General features: G+C 36.3%; 1 protein-coding gene and 1 non-coding gene across 2 annotated transcripts in view; one reads left to right on the top strand and one right to left on the bottom strand.

Moving 5' to 3' along the window:
• Positions 1–2,767: 2,767 nt before the first annotated feature.
• Positions 2,768–16,984, bottom strand: part of Synj2bp (synaptojanin 2 binding protein) — a 28,223-nt gene continuing 14,006 nt past the window's right edge. Inside the window, exons 3-4 of the mRNA XM_048415883.3 lie at positions 10,088–10,183; positions 2,768–7,982 (exon numbers count right to left, since the gene is read on the bottom strand). Coding sequence (XP_048271840.1) covers positions 7,842–7,982; positions 10,088–10,183 — 237 coding nt within the window. The 3' untranslated portion in view covers positions 2,768–7,841. The remainder of the gene's footprint in view (positions 7,983–10,087; positions 10,184–16,984) is intronic.
• On the top strand, positions 7,087–7,205 carry LOC125388116 (small nucleolar RNA SNORA40). Its single transcript, XR_007228128.1, has one exon. It is a non-coding gene; the product is annotated as a small nucleolar RNA SNORA40 (small nucleolar RNA).

The raw sequence follows: 16,984 nt of genomic DNA, 5'->3' as shown, positions 1-16,984 counted from the left end.
TTTTGACTATCCTGGGTTTTTTGCTTTTCCACATGAAGTTGAATACCATTCTTTCAAGTTCTTTGAAGAATTTTTCTGGGATTTTGATGGACATTGTGTTGAATTTGTAGATTGCTTTTGGTAAGATTGCCATTTTCTATGTTAATTCTGCCTGCCCAAGAGCATGGGAGATATTTCCACTTTCTGGTGTCTTCTTCAATTTCTTTCTTCAAAGATTTAAAGTTCTTGTCATACAAGTCTTCCACTTGTTTGGTTAGTTACTCTGAGATATTTTATTCTATTTGTGGCGATTGTGAAGGGTGGTGATTCTCTGATGTCTTTTTAGCCCTTTTATCATCTGTGTACAGGCAGGCTACTGATTTTCTTTTTGAGTTAATCTTGTATCCTGCTGCTACATTACTGAAAGTGTTTATGAGTTGTAGAAGCTCCTTGGTAGAATTTTTGGGATTACTTATGTAAATTATCATATCATCAGCAAACAGTGAGAGTTTGACTTCTTCTTTTCTGATTTATAGCCCCTTGATCTCCCTTTGGTGTCTTATTGCTCTAGCTAGGACCTCAAGAACTATATTGAATAGATATGGAGAGAGTGGACAACCTTGTCTTGCTCCTGATTTCAGTGGAATCGCTGGGAGTTTCTCTCCATTTAGGTTGATGTTGGCTGTTGGCTTGCTGTATATTGCTTTAATTATGTTTAGGTATGTTCCTTGTATCCCTGCTCTCTCCAAGACCTTTATTATGAAGGGATGGGGATGTTGTATTTTGTCAAATGCTTTTTCGGCATCTAATGAGATGATCATGTGGTTTTCAGCTTGCTTAGATGGTGGATTGCATTGACAGATTTTCATATGTTGAACCATCCCTGCATCTCTGGCATGAAGCCGACTTGATCATGGTGAATGATTCTGATGTGTTCTTGGATTTGATTTTGCTAGTATTTTATTTTTCCATCAATGTTCATGAGTGAGATTAGTCTGTAATTTTCTTTCTTAGTAATGTCTTTCTGTGGTTTGGGTATCAGGGTATTTGTAGTCTCAGAAAAAGAGTTTGGCAATGTTCCTTCTGTTTCTATTGTGTGGAATAATTTGAACTGAGGAGTATTGGTTAATAGTTCTTTAAAAATCTTGTAGAATTCTGAACTAAAACCATCTGGTCATGGGCTTTTTTTGGTTGGGAGACTTTGATGACTGTTTCTATTTCTTCAGCAGTTATAGGTCTGCTTAATTTGCTTATCTGGTCTTGATTTAATTTTGTTAAGTGATATTTATCCAGAAAGTTATCCATTTCAAGTTTTCCAATTGTGGAGTACAGGTTTTCGAAATATGACCTGATGATTCTCTGTATTTTCTCTGTGTCTGTTGTTATGTCCCCCTTTTTATTTCTGATTTTGTTAATTTGGATATTCTCTCTGCCTTTTGGTTAGTTGGGATAAAGGTTTTTCTATTTTCTTGATTTTCTTGAAGAACCAACTCTTTGTCTCATTGATTCTTTGTATTGTTTTGTTTCTATTTTGATTTCAGCTCTCAATTTGATTATTTCCTGCTGTCTAATTCTTTTAGGTGAGTTTGCTTCCTTTTGTTCTAAAGTTTTCAAATGTTCTGTTAATTCACTAGTGTGGGATTTTTCCAGCTTCTTTACTTAGGTGTGAATTTTCATTTTCAAAGAATTACGGATACTGTTGCAGTAAGTGACTTATTTTTTTGCAATGGTTCAGTATGTAGCTGATAACTGACATACCTTCTCTATCAAGATAGTCATTCTATAAACACTACAGACTACTTACCAAATAATTCGTTATGAACTATGTTTAAACCCTATGACATCAATGATCAACAATTTAAACTGCCTTTATTATAAAAAATCAAACTCAGTTCTATATAAACTCATGGGATAAAGCTTAATTTTCATGTCTAATAAGTCCTTATTAAACTATGGCAACAACCCATTTCTGCTTCCCATCTTATGTTCGGGCAATAGAAAAGGGTGAGTAAATATTTGTGATTGCTCCCAAACACACTGAATATAAAGACAGAATGGTGCTACTCCTTTGCCTATAGAGCATTTACCTTAATACACTCAAGTTCATATTATGGCCCATCATGGAAAAAATGTAACAGCATGATAGTATCAAATTAATTATAGTATAAGCTTTCATTTTCTAAAGTAGTTCAAGACTACAGGAGTCCTCACTGTTTTGAAATAAACTACAAGATCTGGTAACTAAATATCTATACATCTGGGGCAAGTTATTTTCTTTAAACATCAAGCTATTTTATCTATACAGATGAGACTATTTGTGTACTGCCTTGGAATTTTGAGAATCTGATATGAAGAAAATGCAGCAAAATACAGCATCTAGCACCTGGAAAGTAGAGCCATAGTGTTTTGAAAGTCAGATTGCCTGGCTTTAAATCCTAGCTGACACTTAGTAACTGTGTAACTTGGGTAAGTTTCTTGCGTTTTTTATGCCTTGTTCATCTCATCATAAAAAGAACATAACAGCTATTCTTTAAGCTTTAGTGAAATGTTAAGGGCTTCAGATAATACCTGCAACACTGGTGAGCATACAGCAATTGTTAAGCACCTCTATTCACAGTGCTGAATCCTAGTGTTTAACCTATTTTGTCAAAAGTAAGCTTCAAATTTAGGTGTCTTTCCTCTTCCCATTATCCCATCAGTTGTTGGTTTAAAGTGACAGAAAAACAAGGACATAGTTATTTAATAGTCTCCAAAAGAAAAAAAAAATCAAAGACCATAGATACTCAAGCAAGTTCAACAGGTCTTTATTGAATGTCAAGTCCAATAGGAAAATCTGGATGCACTGGTATTGAACAGTGAGGTTGAAACCAGCATTAACATCAGATCTGTGGTGAATCTTCCTAGTTAATGTGATTTTATGCCTACTTGTTTTCCAAGTAGCTCTCAGGCATCTAACCTGTGAAACAGCTGCTGTTTACATTTGGAGACGCAAAGGGGACATAAGAATCAGAGCAGAAAGGAACAACATAAGGCATTTCAGGAAAATAATTTTTCAAGAACTGAATAGCCTGTAAGGTATACAAATATCCAGTAATAATAATTCAAATTTGCACTGGAGACACGGAAGTAAAACAAAAACAGGATTTAATCTGTCTTCATTTGCAAATCTATGAACTATGAAAAAGGATCATTCCATTTTCCTGTGACTAGTCAATATATTTATATAGTTCTTTTGTATATCAATCTGCTGATTAATAACAACAGTTTGCATGTGAAAACCTACATCAGTCCTCTTCTCTTCCTTTCTCCTCTGTTAAAATGGAACATAACAATGAGGGAATATACAGTCACAGGCATTAGTGTTTATTGGAGCTAGATTCCTTACACCAATAGTGCTTTCTTCTGCCAATTTTTATAGTATCAAGTGCATCAGGTAAACAGTCACGTGCTTTGTGTTCCATATATAGATATCAACACAAGAGTCAATGGCAGTTTACAATCTGGTTCCCAGTGGGCAGAATTCTTTAAAATACTGTCGTCTCCCTGCCCCCGATGACATCCCTTAATCATAAATTCACTGTAGGCTGTGAGAGTTATTCTCACAAAAAATTTGCAGTTAAAAGAAACACCAAAAAAGGCTTAGCCTGGGTTAACAGCCAACCCTTAAACTACTGGGAAAGGCAGAGAGCTTAAGAAATCAAAGTGTGTACTTCTCAGTGACATTAGAGACATTGACACCAAGACCACCTACTCACAGATGCGGGGCTATTTCACTTTAGTGACTAAATTTTATGTACTTCTGCACTGTGATGATAGTTATCTGCTGAATGAAGAAAAAAATCTTTATCAAAGATGTTTTCTACTAAAAGTGGGTAGAATAAAATATTTGTTGAACACACACACACACAGAGCTGACCTCCAGCTCACAGAAATCTGCCTGCTTCTGCCTCCTAAATGATGGGATTAAAAACAAGGACCATTATGCTTGGCCTCTAAATATATTTTAATTGTTTAGTTGCACAATAAAAACAAAAGTACCACCAACAGCCTATATCTGATTTTAAACTAGTGAAATTAAGACAGCATGTGATTGGTTTTCTCGGATTGTTCAATATACTCTCCCATTCCAATCTTGATGTCTTCAATTCTCTTTAGCTGTCTATTAGTTCTTCTGGTCTTTATTGAAATTCAATGAGAAAAGTCAGAAGCAAAATGAAATTTTAAAATAATCTTTTATGTATCCTTGTAGTGGAGACCAAAAAATCAACTTTTTTCTCACTTCTAATACAAATTTTACCCAAGAGTCTTTTAGATTGACTCTCCTATGATTTGGTTCTTATTGGTTGCACAAATGTTACTACAGGTTGATAGGTCTGTCTGAGCACACAGGAGTAAACAATGTACACTTCTTACTCCACTGCTCAGAGAGTTGGGCTCTGAACTTAGGCAAGTTGTTGATTCTGGTTAGAGCCTCGTCTGCAGATGATCTGATAATTTAAATGCCATGGAACATTTCCAATAGAGGCTGCACATTTTAGCCACCTGATGAAACATTTTATTGTTATCCAAGTCCTAGTCCCAGAGGTCCTTATTTAATGTGGGTTGGCCAGCTGTCCAAGTGATTCTAACCTGAGAACAGCTCCTGAGAGTGGTGAATCTCAAGTTTCAGCATAAGTCAGTTACTTAGAAAGACAGAGTTCTGGTTGCCATGCTCATCTCACTTCTTAAGTATGGGATGACGCCCAAGAATCTGCAGGGAATACTGATGCTTTTGTCCAGAGACCTTGCTTTGAGAACTGTTAGCAAAGGGAATATTGACTGTATTGTCATCCAAAGTCCCGAGTTTAAATTTTAATTCTATAACCACCTATATAATCTTAGGAAAATAATTTATTCTCTCATTCTAGTCTCTTTATAGCAAGACGTGCATCTCAAGTTAATACATAGTGTCACCATTCAATTTAGTGTAGTCCTTGGCATAGACTGTAATTACAAATACTATTTTTATCTGTTGCCTGTGGCTAGAAGGTACAATTAATTACATGAAACTACTCACAAGAAAACTGCAAGAAAAAGAAACAGGAACAACTGAAGCAAAGAATATCTATTAGAATTACAAATAAAACACAATGATAAATACAAGAAATACTTTAAGTTTACCTATAATCAGTTTTCAAAACTTTAAACATTATAATTTATGTGGCAGGAGCATCAAAGATAGTCTATGAAGTGGAAGGAATACTAAGAGTCAGTCTACGAGGAACATAAATTGTTTACACTCTATAATGGATTTACATCCCATTTATGCTAATTTTAGTTTTAATACAACAAAAAGTGAAATATGAAAGTATTTGCCTAAATCTTAAATGTTTTGGTCAAGTGCTGCTTATTTCCCAGTGAGACCAAGTGTATCCGAATCCCTATCAACCACAGTAACACTCCCACAAAGGATGGCTTTATGTACATGTATCAACACACAACAGTTTTCTATCTTCCTTGCCATCTGTTTCACTTTGTATATGTGCAGTCTTTCAACAATGAATTTCAAACCCTGAGGTGAACACTAGAGGTAAGTAAGCCCATGTAAGAGCTGTTACACATGCCACTGAGTACGAGGGCACCAGACACTGGGCCTCCACAGTGGTGCCGGTTGTGACAAGAACTACAGCATGGTTTTGTGTCTTCTGTGGGACTTCCAATAACTCCTGCTACTAAATCAATTTCAAAAGTCCTGAATGGCTTAGCTCTGTGAAGATTGTTTAAAGCCAATCTCTCCCTTATCAACAGTTTGCCCAGAGGTAAAGTCTCATCAGATTTTGAAGACTTTCCTTTCCATTCTCCTCTGACACCACCACACCACAGCTTTCCTTTTCTGAATTCCTTAAAACACCTGGTGACCATCTTTGTTGTCACATTGTTTCCATAACATTTCATTTCATACTGGTTTGATTTATTATTCAAACTAATAGACTCTTTTCAACTATTTATGAAGGCTCTTTCTACATGGTTAGCATCTAAAGATCCTTAACCTGTCCCTTCCTCCATGGAACACTCCAATTCTCAGGAGCTATTTTCTTCTGTTGTCTACTACATAAATAACTTACACTGTTCTCTTCCTAGCTGTGTAACCACAATGCCTTCAGATGAAGTGAAAAGAAAGTTCATTTCCCTTTTTTGTACAGGTGTCTTGACAAAGCTAATGCACAACCAATACTTGTTAAGTACTTGCTAGATTGCCAGGAAAACTCATAATCTGTGCCAAAACAACAGTCTGGCCAATATATTTAGACTATGGAAATTATTTTGTTAAAAAATTAGGCATGGTTCAACTATTCTTGGTACTCTAAAACCAGTTTAGATACTCCATGAACAGATGGTTCCTCCTAAGCAATACCCATGTTATTCTCTGGCATCATCCATTCCTATTCCGTTCTCAGACTTTCCTTAGGAACACTCACCAAATATCCTTGCCCCCTCTACCAAATAAACAAAGCTGATTCCTTCCCCTTCTCTGAAAAATGATCCATTAACTTATTAAAATCAAAACTAGTGTTTTAAAGCTTTTGGGGAAACAATAAATAAAAAACAAACCACATCAATTCATGCCTTCTTTTCTTAACGCAATCAGAAGCAAGCTGATTTCAGGTCTATCCTACGGGGAAGGCAGTTTTTCCCTAAGGTTTTGCCTGATACTAGAAACTGAAAACTGTTAAGTAACCGCGAGGGTTCAATTGCTATCTTGAGGCATTATCTTTTTTTCAGTTGTCTATCAAGACAACTTTGGGCTTTTCTGGTTCATTTGGCCCTACTGCTGCCCATATCTATCCCAGCTGATCCCTCAACAGCACTGTAGAATTCCAACTAGAATAGGTCAGAGATTGCTGGGCCTTATACCTCAAAGTCTCTTGAACAGATTGACTTGAGCAGAGCTGTTTTATTATAATTTACATCACCATACCTACTGTGAAACACTTGTTTTCAATTAACTGCTTCAGTTATTATTTTCCTAATGTCATTGATTGAATATCTTTTAAAGATAATTTTCCCATCCCCATTATACATGTTCTGCAAAAAGCTGTTCAAATTCTTCAGTTATAATTATCCCTTAGCACTGTTTATGTTTTTAATTTGTGGACAAAGACAGCAGAAAAGTGTAAAAGTAAGTTCTCTTTACAATCCAGAACTCATTGTTCAATATGAGTCTTGATTATATATGAAAGAATATGATGATCCCCTAGTCCCCAAGAAATTGTCCATTAGAAATTCAGGAACCAGTATGGTTTTCTAACCTCTTATAAGGCATCAATGTTATATTATCATATATGCATGTCTATTACTCTGTTTTCTTTTTGAAGAAAGTTAAAAAAATAAAAAAAAAACTTCATTCACCTGTGTCCAATATAGGCATCTAGGTATAGAGTTAAAAATCAAAGATCACAAACATTTTCCAAGAAAAAGCATTAAAAGAAAAAGAAAAAAAGAAAAATCAGCTCCTCTTTTCATGTAGCACAGCTAGCCTTCAAAGCACGCCAGCTAAGAAAAAGGTGTCATCCATGGTAACAGGAAGACTGAGCTTTTCCTCTTTGGGTGATAGCTGAATTTTTATTGGCAGTTCTACGTAACTTCTCATTCATTCTTAGCAAGGCTTTTCCCTCCCTCCCCCCCCCCCAGTTTTTCTTCAAATAAAACCTTTTCTCTCCCATTAGAATTTGAAGTCTTGGCAAGTTTGAACAGCAAGGTTTTGGGAGGTAATCAGTCACTTTAAATCATGTGTTGGCTATAGAAGAAAGGATATGGGAGAATGGTAGGGAAGGCGAGTAAGAGAAATAGTTCATTGGACACACTGGAAGACAGCAAGTATTTCAAAGCTGTTTTCGGTATCTCACAAAGGCCCAAACTGCGACCATGGTGAGGGCAAACACTGGTAGCAGCACCATAGCTACAGGAATACCACTTGGTTCTCCTTCACCTCGATGTACTATAGGTCCATTCTGCACCGGTAACTGAAAAGGAAGGAGAAATATTAACAGACTACTGCGTATGACACAACTAAAAGATCCATGTTGACAATTACCTGGAGATGTAGTCTATACCACCCAAAGCTATAGACGCCACACAGCCTAGCAAGAGCTCTTATCCTAGCGGATGCATCACTTTCGCTCTGGGAAGAAAACAGTTCTGAAAATGAAGCATTTAACCTTGCTTGGCACTGACTTAATGGGACCTCACAGGTTAAAGTAAAGCATATCTGTTTCTATAATGCCTCTATTGCTATATATGCTTCCTATCAGGAAAATGAAGGGATGAGATGAAGCCTGTGATCAATCAGGATATTTGGATACTGCTGGGCAGGATGAGGGAAGGAAAGGAAGACTTCTTTCTGGAATATCAGTCAGTAGAATACAGTAAGAGCAGATCCAGACAGTAGCAACACAGCTGCAATGTCATTACTTGGAAATGCTTTACAGCATCCAAGTTACCCTCTTGCTCCTGAGATGGGGTCTTGTCATTCATGCCTAAGTTTGCAATGCTAGTCACAGATAAAGGTAGAATCTATGTGGAGTAGATATTAAAGACTCAAGAGATAAATAAATTATATCCTAGTCATTATCAGCTCCTATTCCCTCAAGAATTTCCTTTTATAGCTAGACTGTCTTTCTTCATTCCAGTCCTGTTTTACAGGGGTAGCCAATCTTAATAACAATTTTTTGATAGTTAACTTGCAATAACTACAATACCATCTTATTTCAGTTAGACTTAACCACCTACAGCAAATGAAACCTTAACCCCTTCAAATGAAAAGCAAGACTGCACAAACTATCTTCTGGACATACTCTATCACTTATTTCTTCCTGAGAAGACATGCTCACTTAAAGACATGATTTTCAGGGTTGGGTGAATTTTTGACCAATAGAGCTTGTTGTATTCTAAGTTATTTATGGATGTTTCCTGAAGTGAACACTGAAAATAAATTCCCAGATACCTTCAAAAGGAACCCTTATCATATCTGAAATATATGCCTATCATTTATATGCCTACGTGAATTCTCCCGTTTTAGAAACAGAGACGAGCCATGGCAAAAGCAGATGCTGACCAATACTGTCTCTATCAACCTAATTTTCGAGTCTATCACACCCACATTCTGTTTGAAACTCTGGTTGTTTCTTGGATAGCTTCATGTTTTTGCCTTTCTTATTTTTCTTTTCTTTAGTTTTTGTTTTCCTTAAGACAGAGTTTCACCATGTAGTTCAAGTTAGCTTCTGCTTTCTCCAGTTTTTTTCTAGCTCCTTTTAATCTTCTTCAGTCTCTGAATACTCACTTGGCTTCTTAGCAAAGAATATAGGCACACTGAATTTGGGTTATAGATGAACTCAGAAATTCTTGCTGCTGTGGGAAGAACTCAGACGACTTTCCTATCATCCAAATTATAAAACACCAGGAAATAATAAGCAAATGTAGATCGGTTGTGGCACACACCTTCAATCCCAGCACTTAGGATCTCTGTGAGTTTGAGGCCAACTTGATCTACAGAGTAAGTTCCAGGACAGCCAAAGCTACACAAAGAAACCCTGCCTTAATAACGCCCCCCCAAAAAAATAAAGAAAAAAAGAAAAAGAAAGGAAGAGAGAGAGAGAGAGGAAGGAAGGAAGGAAGGAAGGAAGGAAGAAAGGAAGGAAGGAGGGAGGGAGAGAGGGAGACAAGGATGGAACTGCCCTTCAAGTTACACTTGGGTCTCAGTCAATGTGGTCATGGAAAGAGAAGTCTTATAATGGGAGACAGAAAACAACCTGTGCAGTCATAAACAAGAGTTTTCAAAGGTACACAAATTATGCTTTTCCTAAGAAAAAGTAAAAGTGATTCTACTGTCTTTCCGTTTTGAATTGATTAAACTTTATTTTTTAAAAAATTGTAGGACCTGGGCTATAAGTATAGTGCTATATACTTCTTTTACTGATGCCAAAGGACTCTTGCATATGCTAGACAAACTCTACACACCAGTAATAGCAAAAGTAAAAAATAAACAGACTTTGAAAATTATATCCACAAGCTATTCACAAGTGCAGTGAGAAAGCCTACTGTCCCACATCTGGCTGCAAATGATACCTACCCTATGCTGTACTCTCAGGGACACAGCATATCCCGCATTACGAAAAAGGTCTACAGCATCCTGGTGTAGCAGGTTCTTTAGGTCTTGGCCATTTACCTTTCAAAAAGAGCAAGAAAGAGAAGTAAGAAAGGCAAAGGACTAAGTCTCTTAAGTGAACAATTTACATACATGCAGGCAATCAAACCTTTATTTATTGAAAATAAACCCAAACTTTCAGGGAAAATCCCAAGAGCTAGGAGTATGGGATAAGTTAATGGACACTCAAGAGGAAGTTTCTTCATTTTCAAAGTTATATTTTCCTATAACTTAGGATTCATGAACCATCTGGAATGAGCCCAGATTTAAACAGAATTGTTTCTCTTCCTTCTGAGCTTCTGTGCTTATCTTGTTTGGATGTATTGGCTCCTGTCACTGTGTTAGCAGACCACCTGTGGATATTTGTTTCTATATTGCTACATCAGGAATCTTCTAAGTTACTCCCTTATCCTTTATATTCCTAATCCTCAACATTCCTAACTTCAGCCCTGGAAACCTAATTCTATGCCCCCAAATTTCTTTTGATATTGTGTAAATCTGTAGTAGCCTATTCTAGTGGGCTTATTTTATTGTGAAAAATTTCCATTGGTTTCATGTATAGTCCTGTCCTCAAATTTACAAAGTATTTCTGTAATAATACAGACCTTTACTAATCACTTGAATGTAGGTCATTCCTACTACACAGAGATGACAAATGTGAGGCCCTCATATTCTTTTTGGTATCAGGAGTCACAAGTGGTAACTATAGTGCATTCAGCAACTCAACACATTCCACTTTGTGCAAGACTACATATTTTTATACATGTTACCATCACTGCTAACCACACTAGCAGTAAGAGTATTTATTTAGTACATTTAGTAGATTCTGTGCTTTGTATTTAATATCTACAGTTATCCTGTGAGTTTGACCGCATGTTTATATTGACTTTGTTGATGCAGTAACTGACACACAGAGAGATCATGAGTGTAGAAGCTAGGGCTAGAGATTTTAAATAATGGAATAAAGAAGTTCCCTTGCATTTCACTGTTCTTTGAATGTTTCTGTTTTTCCACTCTGACTTGCCAACTGCCCCTTAGGTGAAGCTATCTACATTTTTACTCTTCCATCATTCTCATCACAGACTTGGGTTAGGTATTAGACAGAGTGAGTGGGTCAAAAGGGTACAGAGACAAATGAAGTTTGTGCAGAGTCCTCATTTGTTGGGAGTCTAGGAAAAACTCAGTGGGGAATCTCATGCACATGTTCTAATCAGATCTAAGTTATTGAGAAGTAGACATGGAGCTTGAGTCACATAGTAAATGGGTAAATCTCCTGTTCACAGTAGGTGAGACAGAGTAGTCACCAGAAGAGCAGTCAGAGGCAGCAATAGTGAGAATACACAAAGAGTCTACTTACCCTACAGAAATCCATCTCAGTGTTGTCTTGAACCACCAGTCCCATCAAAAGCTAATGTCTTCTTTCTCTAACAGATTTATACTGTTCCTTCTACTCTTAAGTCTTCCTAGTATCTTTAATATGTGAAACTACCAATACTTTCATTTTACAGACTGGATAGTTTCAATTATTTCTTTAGTTACCAATTGAGACAATTTCAGACATCAGCACTAGGCATATTAGACATATAATATATCCAACTCTAAAAATCCTGAGCACAATTTCTACTCTTCATAGTTTTATTCCTCCATTAGACTTCCTCTTTCCTGTTATTAGTGTCTTTAACCTCTTCATATTTTAGTTGCATTTTACCCATCTAGGATTTTGGCTTTAATTTCAACAAAGCACCTCATAAATTATTGGAGTCTCTTGTCCTGGCTTCCTGACATCTTTCCAGTCCTGGGAATACATTGTATCTACATTCCTTGTCTTCATTCAGTTGAATATCCCCAGAGAAATGCGTAGCATTCTGTACACAGATTTAAGTTAGCTGCTATAGCTTATCCTTAAGACCCTTCTATTCATCAAGCAAACTCATTAATAAATACTCATCAATATCTGTTGCACATTTTTCCATTAGTCTAATCCTGATTCACCTCAGCAGATTCCTTTGCTTCATCCTTTGTGAGATTACTGAAGGCAGTTCACTCTTTCCCTTTTATCTTCTCCCTCCTCCAATTTTTATATTCTCTCGCTGTTCCTTTCCCCTAATCTCTATTTAAGTCTGTTTTATTTATCAAGAATATTACTATGTCAATTTACTATGTCAATGTAGGAGGTTCTTCTGTTCCTGTGTTGTTTTCATTGGTTAATGAATAAAGAAACTGCTTTGGGCCTGATAGGGGAGAACTTAGGTAGGTGGAGGAGACAGAACTGAATGCTGGGAAGAAGAGCAGAGTGGGAGAAGCCATGAATCCTCTGCCTGAGATGGACACTGGTTAGAATCTCTGGTAAGCCACAGCCATGTGATGATACACAGATTAATGGAGATGGGTTAAACTAATATGCAAGAGTTAGCCTATAAGAAGTTAGAGCTAATGGCCAAGCAGTGTTTTTAATTAATACAGTTTCTGTGTGTTTATTTCAGATGTAAGCTAGCCAGGCAGCAGGGACAAATAAGGGATCCCCATTCCTTACAATACTATGTCTTTAAGAACTCTTCTGATTACATCTTGTGCTGCTCCTTCTCAACAAAAGCCACTATCCTCTATAAAGGAAACAATGCACAAATATGTTACATCCTTCCTCTCTTCTTTCTTCTCATGCAAAATTGCTGGGGAAAAAAAAAAACCTGCAAGGCTAGAGAGATAACTCTTGGCCAAGAGCACTGGCTGCTCTTCCAGACACCCTGGGTTCAGTTCCCAGCACCATGGCAGCTCTGTAACCCCAGTTTCAGGGGATAGGATGCCTTCATTTGGCCTCTGCAGGCACCAGGAATACATGATACATTTATAAACACAGGCAAAACACCATGCACATTTAAAAAACTGTGTGCATGTACAGTGTGTGCTACCTCTGCATCCATTAACTATTTATTACTTTCATATATAAAGTGAAACAAAATGCTCTCCTGGAGACCAGATGGGACTTCAAATATATCTCTTACTACCTTCTCATAGCCTGTAGACCATCTCCTTTTGTAATCATCTCCTATATGTTAGATCAATATTAAGCTCTCTTTGTTTTTTTCTCGATCTCTCTGTCTCTCTCTCTCTGTCTCTCTCTAAAATCCTGATTGCTAACTATATTTTCTTTCTGAATTTTTTTCCCATGGGCATTTTTCACCATTTGCACCATATTCTCCAAAATAAGTTTACTTAAGCCTTGGGATCTGCAATGTCCTGCTGGATGTTGATACATAGATACTCTGGTGGAATCCAATTCAGTATGTCCAAAATCCCTTTAACTTCCCACAGAAGCAGACTATCCTAACTTTCCTCTTAATGACACTCCTATCGGCTCATTCAAATATATAGTTTTTAATCACTCTGTAATCAGTTAATCGGCACATATAATATATGTCTTGTAGCCTAGCACAATGTCTTTATGCTATTGTCTCTTCTATGGTTGCCAATTTAGGTTGTGGATACTTAGCTGAATTATAGGAACTGTCTTTTATAATTTACTTTCCACACTTTTCCCCCATTCCTACCTTAAATGCTGTCTCACAATCTGCTTTCCTACAGTACAATTCTGTTAATAACTATTGTACTATTCAAGACATAAAAATGAACCTGGTAAATAAGAAATACATGCGCTCTTGACTTACTACACTAGTGTGAAAAGTTCTCTATCACATCTGTTTAATCTCTCACTCGCTTCTTTCCATATGTGATTAACAAACCTCTTCATCCAATTAACACTACAAAATGTAGCTGACTAATGGCCTAATCTGTCACCATTTGACTTTAATAGGAGTTGGTTAAAATGGAGCATTCATGTAGGTAGTATGTAAGAACCAGCTACATCGCCATGAACTTCATAAGACTATTAAGTTCTCTGACTAGCTACCCTCTTTTCATTCAGGCATACGGGAGAAATGAGAAACTTAATTATAATTATACCTTTTCTTTACAAGAAAGAATATCCTCAAAGCTTTCAGTAGTATCAAACTGTTCTTACCAACACACACACACAAAATAGACAATGGGTGAGGCCTGTCAAATTCTCATTCAACTTCAGATTTATTATGAACACCTATTTCTGTTTCATTCACAGCATAAGTGATTTTTTTTTAAAAAAGTGTTTACATTGCTTAAATTTTTATTATCTTTTGGTATAAACCATATGTTGTGGTCATAGAAAATTAAATTCCGTGGCTGGGGAGATGGCTCAGATGTTAAGAGCACTGATTGCTCTTCCAGAAGTCCTGAGTTCAATTCCCAGCAACCGCATAGTGGCTCACAACCATCTATAATGAGATCTGGCGCCCTCTTCTGGCATACAGGCAGAAGACTGTATACATAATAAATAGATCTTTAAAAAAGAAAAAAGAAAATGAAATTCCATTTATGAGAAAAGAAGAAACTGTACAACATATCAAGCAGTTTTTCCATTCCAGAAAAGAAGAAACTAAGAAAACATATGGAGGATGTATAGGAAGAATGAGAAGAGTATATTAAGAGTATAATAACTCACAGGAAATCTACAATTAACGACTCTATTATCTACAATGGGTATGTGCTTATGTGCTAAAGGAACAGAGTTTCAGTTTGATAACTTAGGAAATGTTAGAAAACTGCAGAGCATGTTTTACAACACAGGAAGTATTCCACAGAAATAGAAAACCCCATAAACAAACAAACAAACTGAAAGGCTGAAGAGATGTAGCGAAACACTTACCTAGCATGTACAAGAATCACTAGATTCAGCCAATCACTAGAACCACAAAATAACTAACTAATAAAGTAAGCTAATAAATAATTTAGCAACATTTTTCTAGCTACATCATAGCCAATAACAAATGAAAACTTAAGGAACTAGGGAAGAAGAAAGTTTAATACATGGAACTTTTTAAAAGTAATAGCCTTCAAGGTTCATTTTAGAGAAGAAAGAGGCTACCATGGCCTGGTAAGCAACAGAGACTATTTGCATCATTTTTGTTTGTTTGGCTGTTTTGTTTTGTTTTTAAACAGGATTTCTCTGTGCAGATCTGGTTGTTCTAGAATTCACTCTGTAGACCAGGCTGGCCTTGAACTCATAGAGATTCGCCTCTTGAGTGCTGGGATTTAAAGGTTGTTTATACCATTAATTCTATCCTTAATACAAAGGTTGATTTCAGTTCTTTTATAAACCCATCCTATCATTTACTAGCTATTCACTAAGTAACTAACTTCCTTTTCAGAGTAGTTAATCTTACTTACGCATTTACCTTTTAGGAAGACAATAATACAGTACTAATGTTAGTATTAGTTTTAGCAAAGGATCTAAATTCAGATAAATGAAAGTTTTATTTTCCTAACACTAGTTACGTCACTTGTAAACCACCTGATTTCATCAAGCCTCAGCTGCACAATGGGCATAATTATTTATACCTGTTACATATACTCTAATATTAACCAAGTTTACACTGAAAGTTATCATTTTGTGCTTAAAAACTGTTCATAATTCTTTTTTAGACAATCCACCTTTAAGTAAAGCTTTCCAAACAATATACTCTCTTCTTAAGCCCTGAATTAAACCCTATACTTTCAAGTCTCTCTTTACTCAGAGTATGTATTCTGTGTTAAAACACTAATTACACATTGTACATTTAACAACCCACTCACATTTTTTCTTTTCTGTCCTACTGCAAAGTTGGTTTGCATTTTTACAATGTCTTTCTTCTGAGAAGGACAAAATATCTGCTCCTAAATTCTACATTATTGTTTTCGTAACAAAGGTAATTATCACCATTGCTATCTTGTAATCTAATATAGAGGAACTAGGAACAGCTTAGCAGGCTGGCAAACAGTCAGTGAGATGGACCAAAATAATGCCATTCATGGTAATTATGTATTGGACACATTCTTAAATTAATTATATAACTTCCATAATTACTTGTCCTGATTTATGTACATTTTTTTTTGAGACAGGATCTTGCTAAGTAATTCACAACTGACTTGAACTCAAAATGTTCCTGCTTCTACCTCTTGAGTATTGGAAGTATAGGTGTGTGCCACCATGCCTGGCTGTGCATCTTCCTAAGGAGACATTCAAAATTGAATCAGAGCTCTCAAATGTTAAGATGTCAAATAAAAACAGGTATACAATCCCTGCCTTCATATGCTACTACCAAGTGAGTTGGATGGCAGAGAGGTATCCAATAAGCTGATATCTAAGAGAACTAATCAAATAAACTCTATGACGGGCAATTCAAAAAAGAAAATTCAAAACAAAACTATAATACAATCTTTAAAAAGAATATTCTTGTTCTATGGAAGTTCTAAATCAAGACTCTGACTTAACTCTTAATCAAATCTTGTCTTGATCTATACTTAATTTACTTCAGTCTTTTACTGGTTTAGCCCTCTTGCCCTATTCAGTTTGTAAGACAAGCAGGAAATAATTTTCTCTTCTTTAGACCATGGGTCGTGATCCACAGTATATGTGGAAATGGGGCACTTCTGCCACGAGAAGTTCCATCCTACTTCAAATTTCTCTTAATTTGATAACAGCCCTTTGCAGCTAGGTCTGCAAATCCTGGAGAACAATTCACTCTCTCAGTGCTTTTCCATTCTTTATACTAATTACACGTATTATTTCCATACAAACAAAGTGAACAATAGTATCCCAAAACATTAATTTAAAAAAATCTACAGCATGATCTAACCTTCCCCATCTCCCACAATAACAACATTGTAGCCAGTGAGAAATGAAAGAAAGAGCCACAAATAAGAGTTTGAGGAGTTTTAGAAGTTTTATTTTGCCTGGATTCTGATTTGCTT

Source organism: Myodes glareolus, chromosome 11, assembly GCF_982192425.1.
Source record: "Myodes glareolus chromosome 11, mMyoGla1.1, whole genome shotgun sequence".
NCBI classification, from domain to species: Eukaryota; Metazoa; Chordata; class Mammalia; order Rodentia; family Cricetidae; genus Myodes; species Myodes glareolus.
The sequence above is the reverse complement of the archived record's forward strand: the minus strand, read 5'-3'. Positions and strand labels throughout refer to the sequence as shown.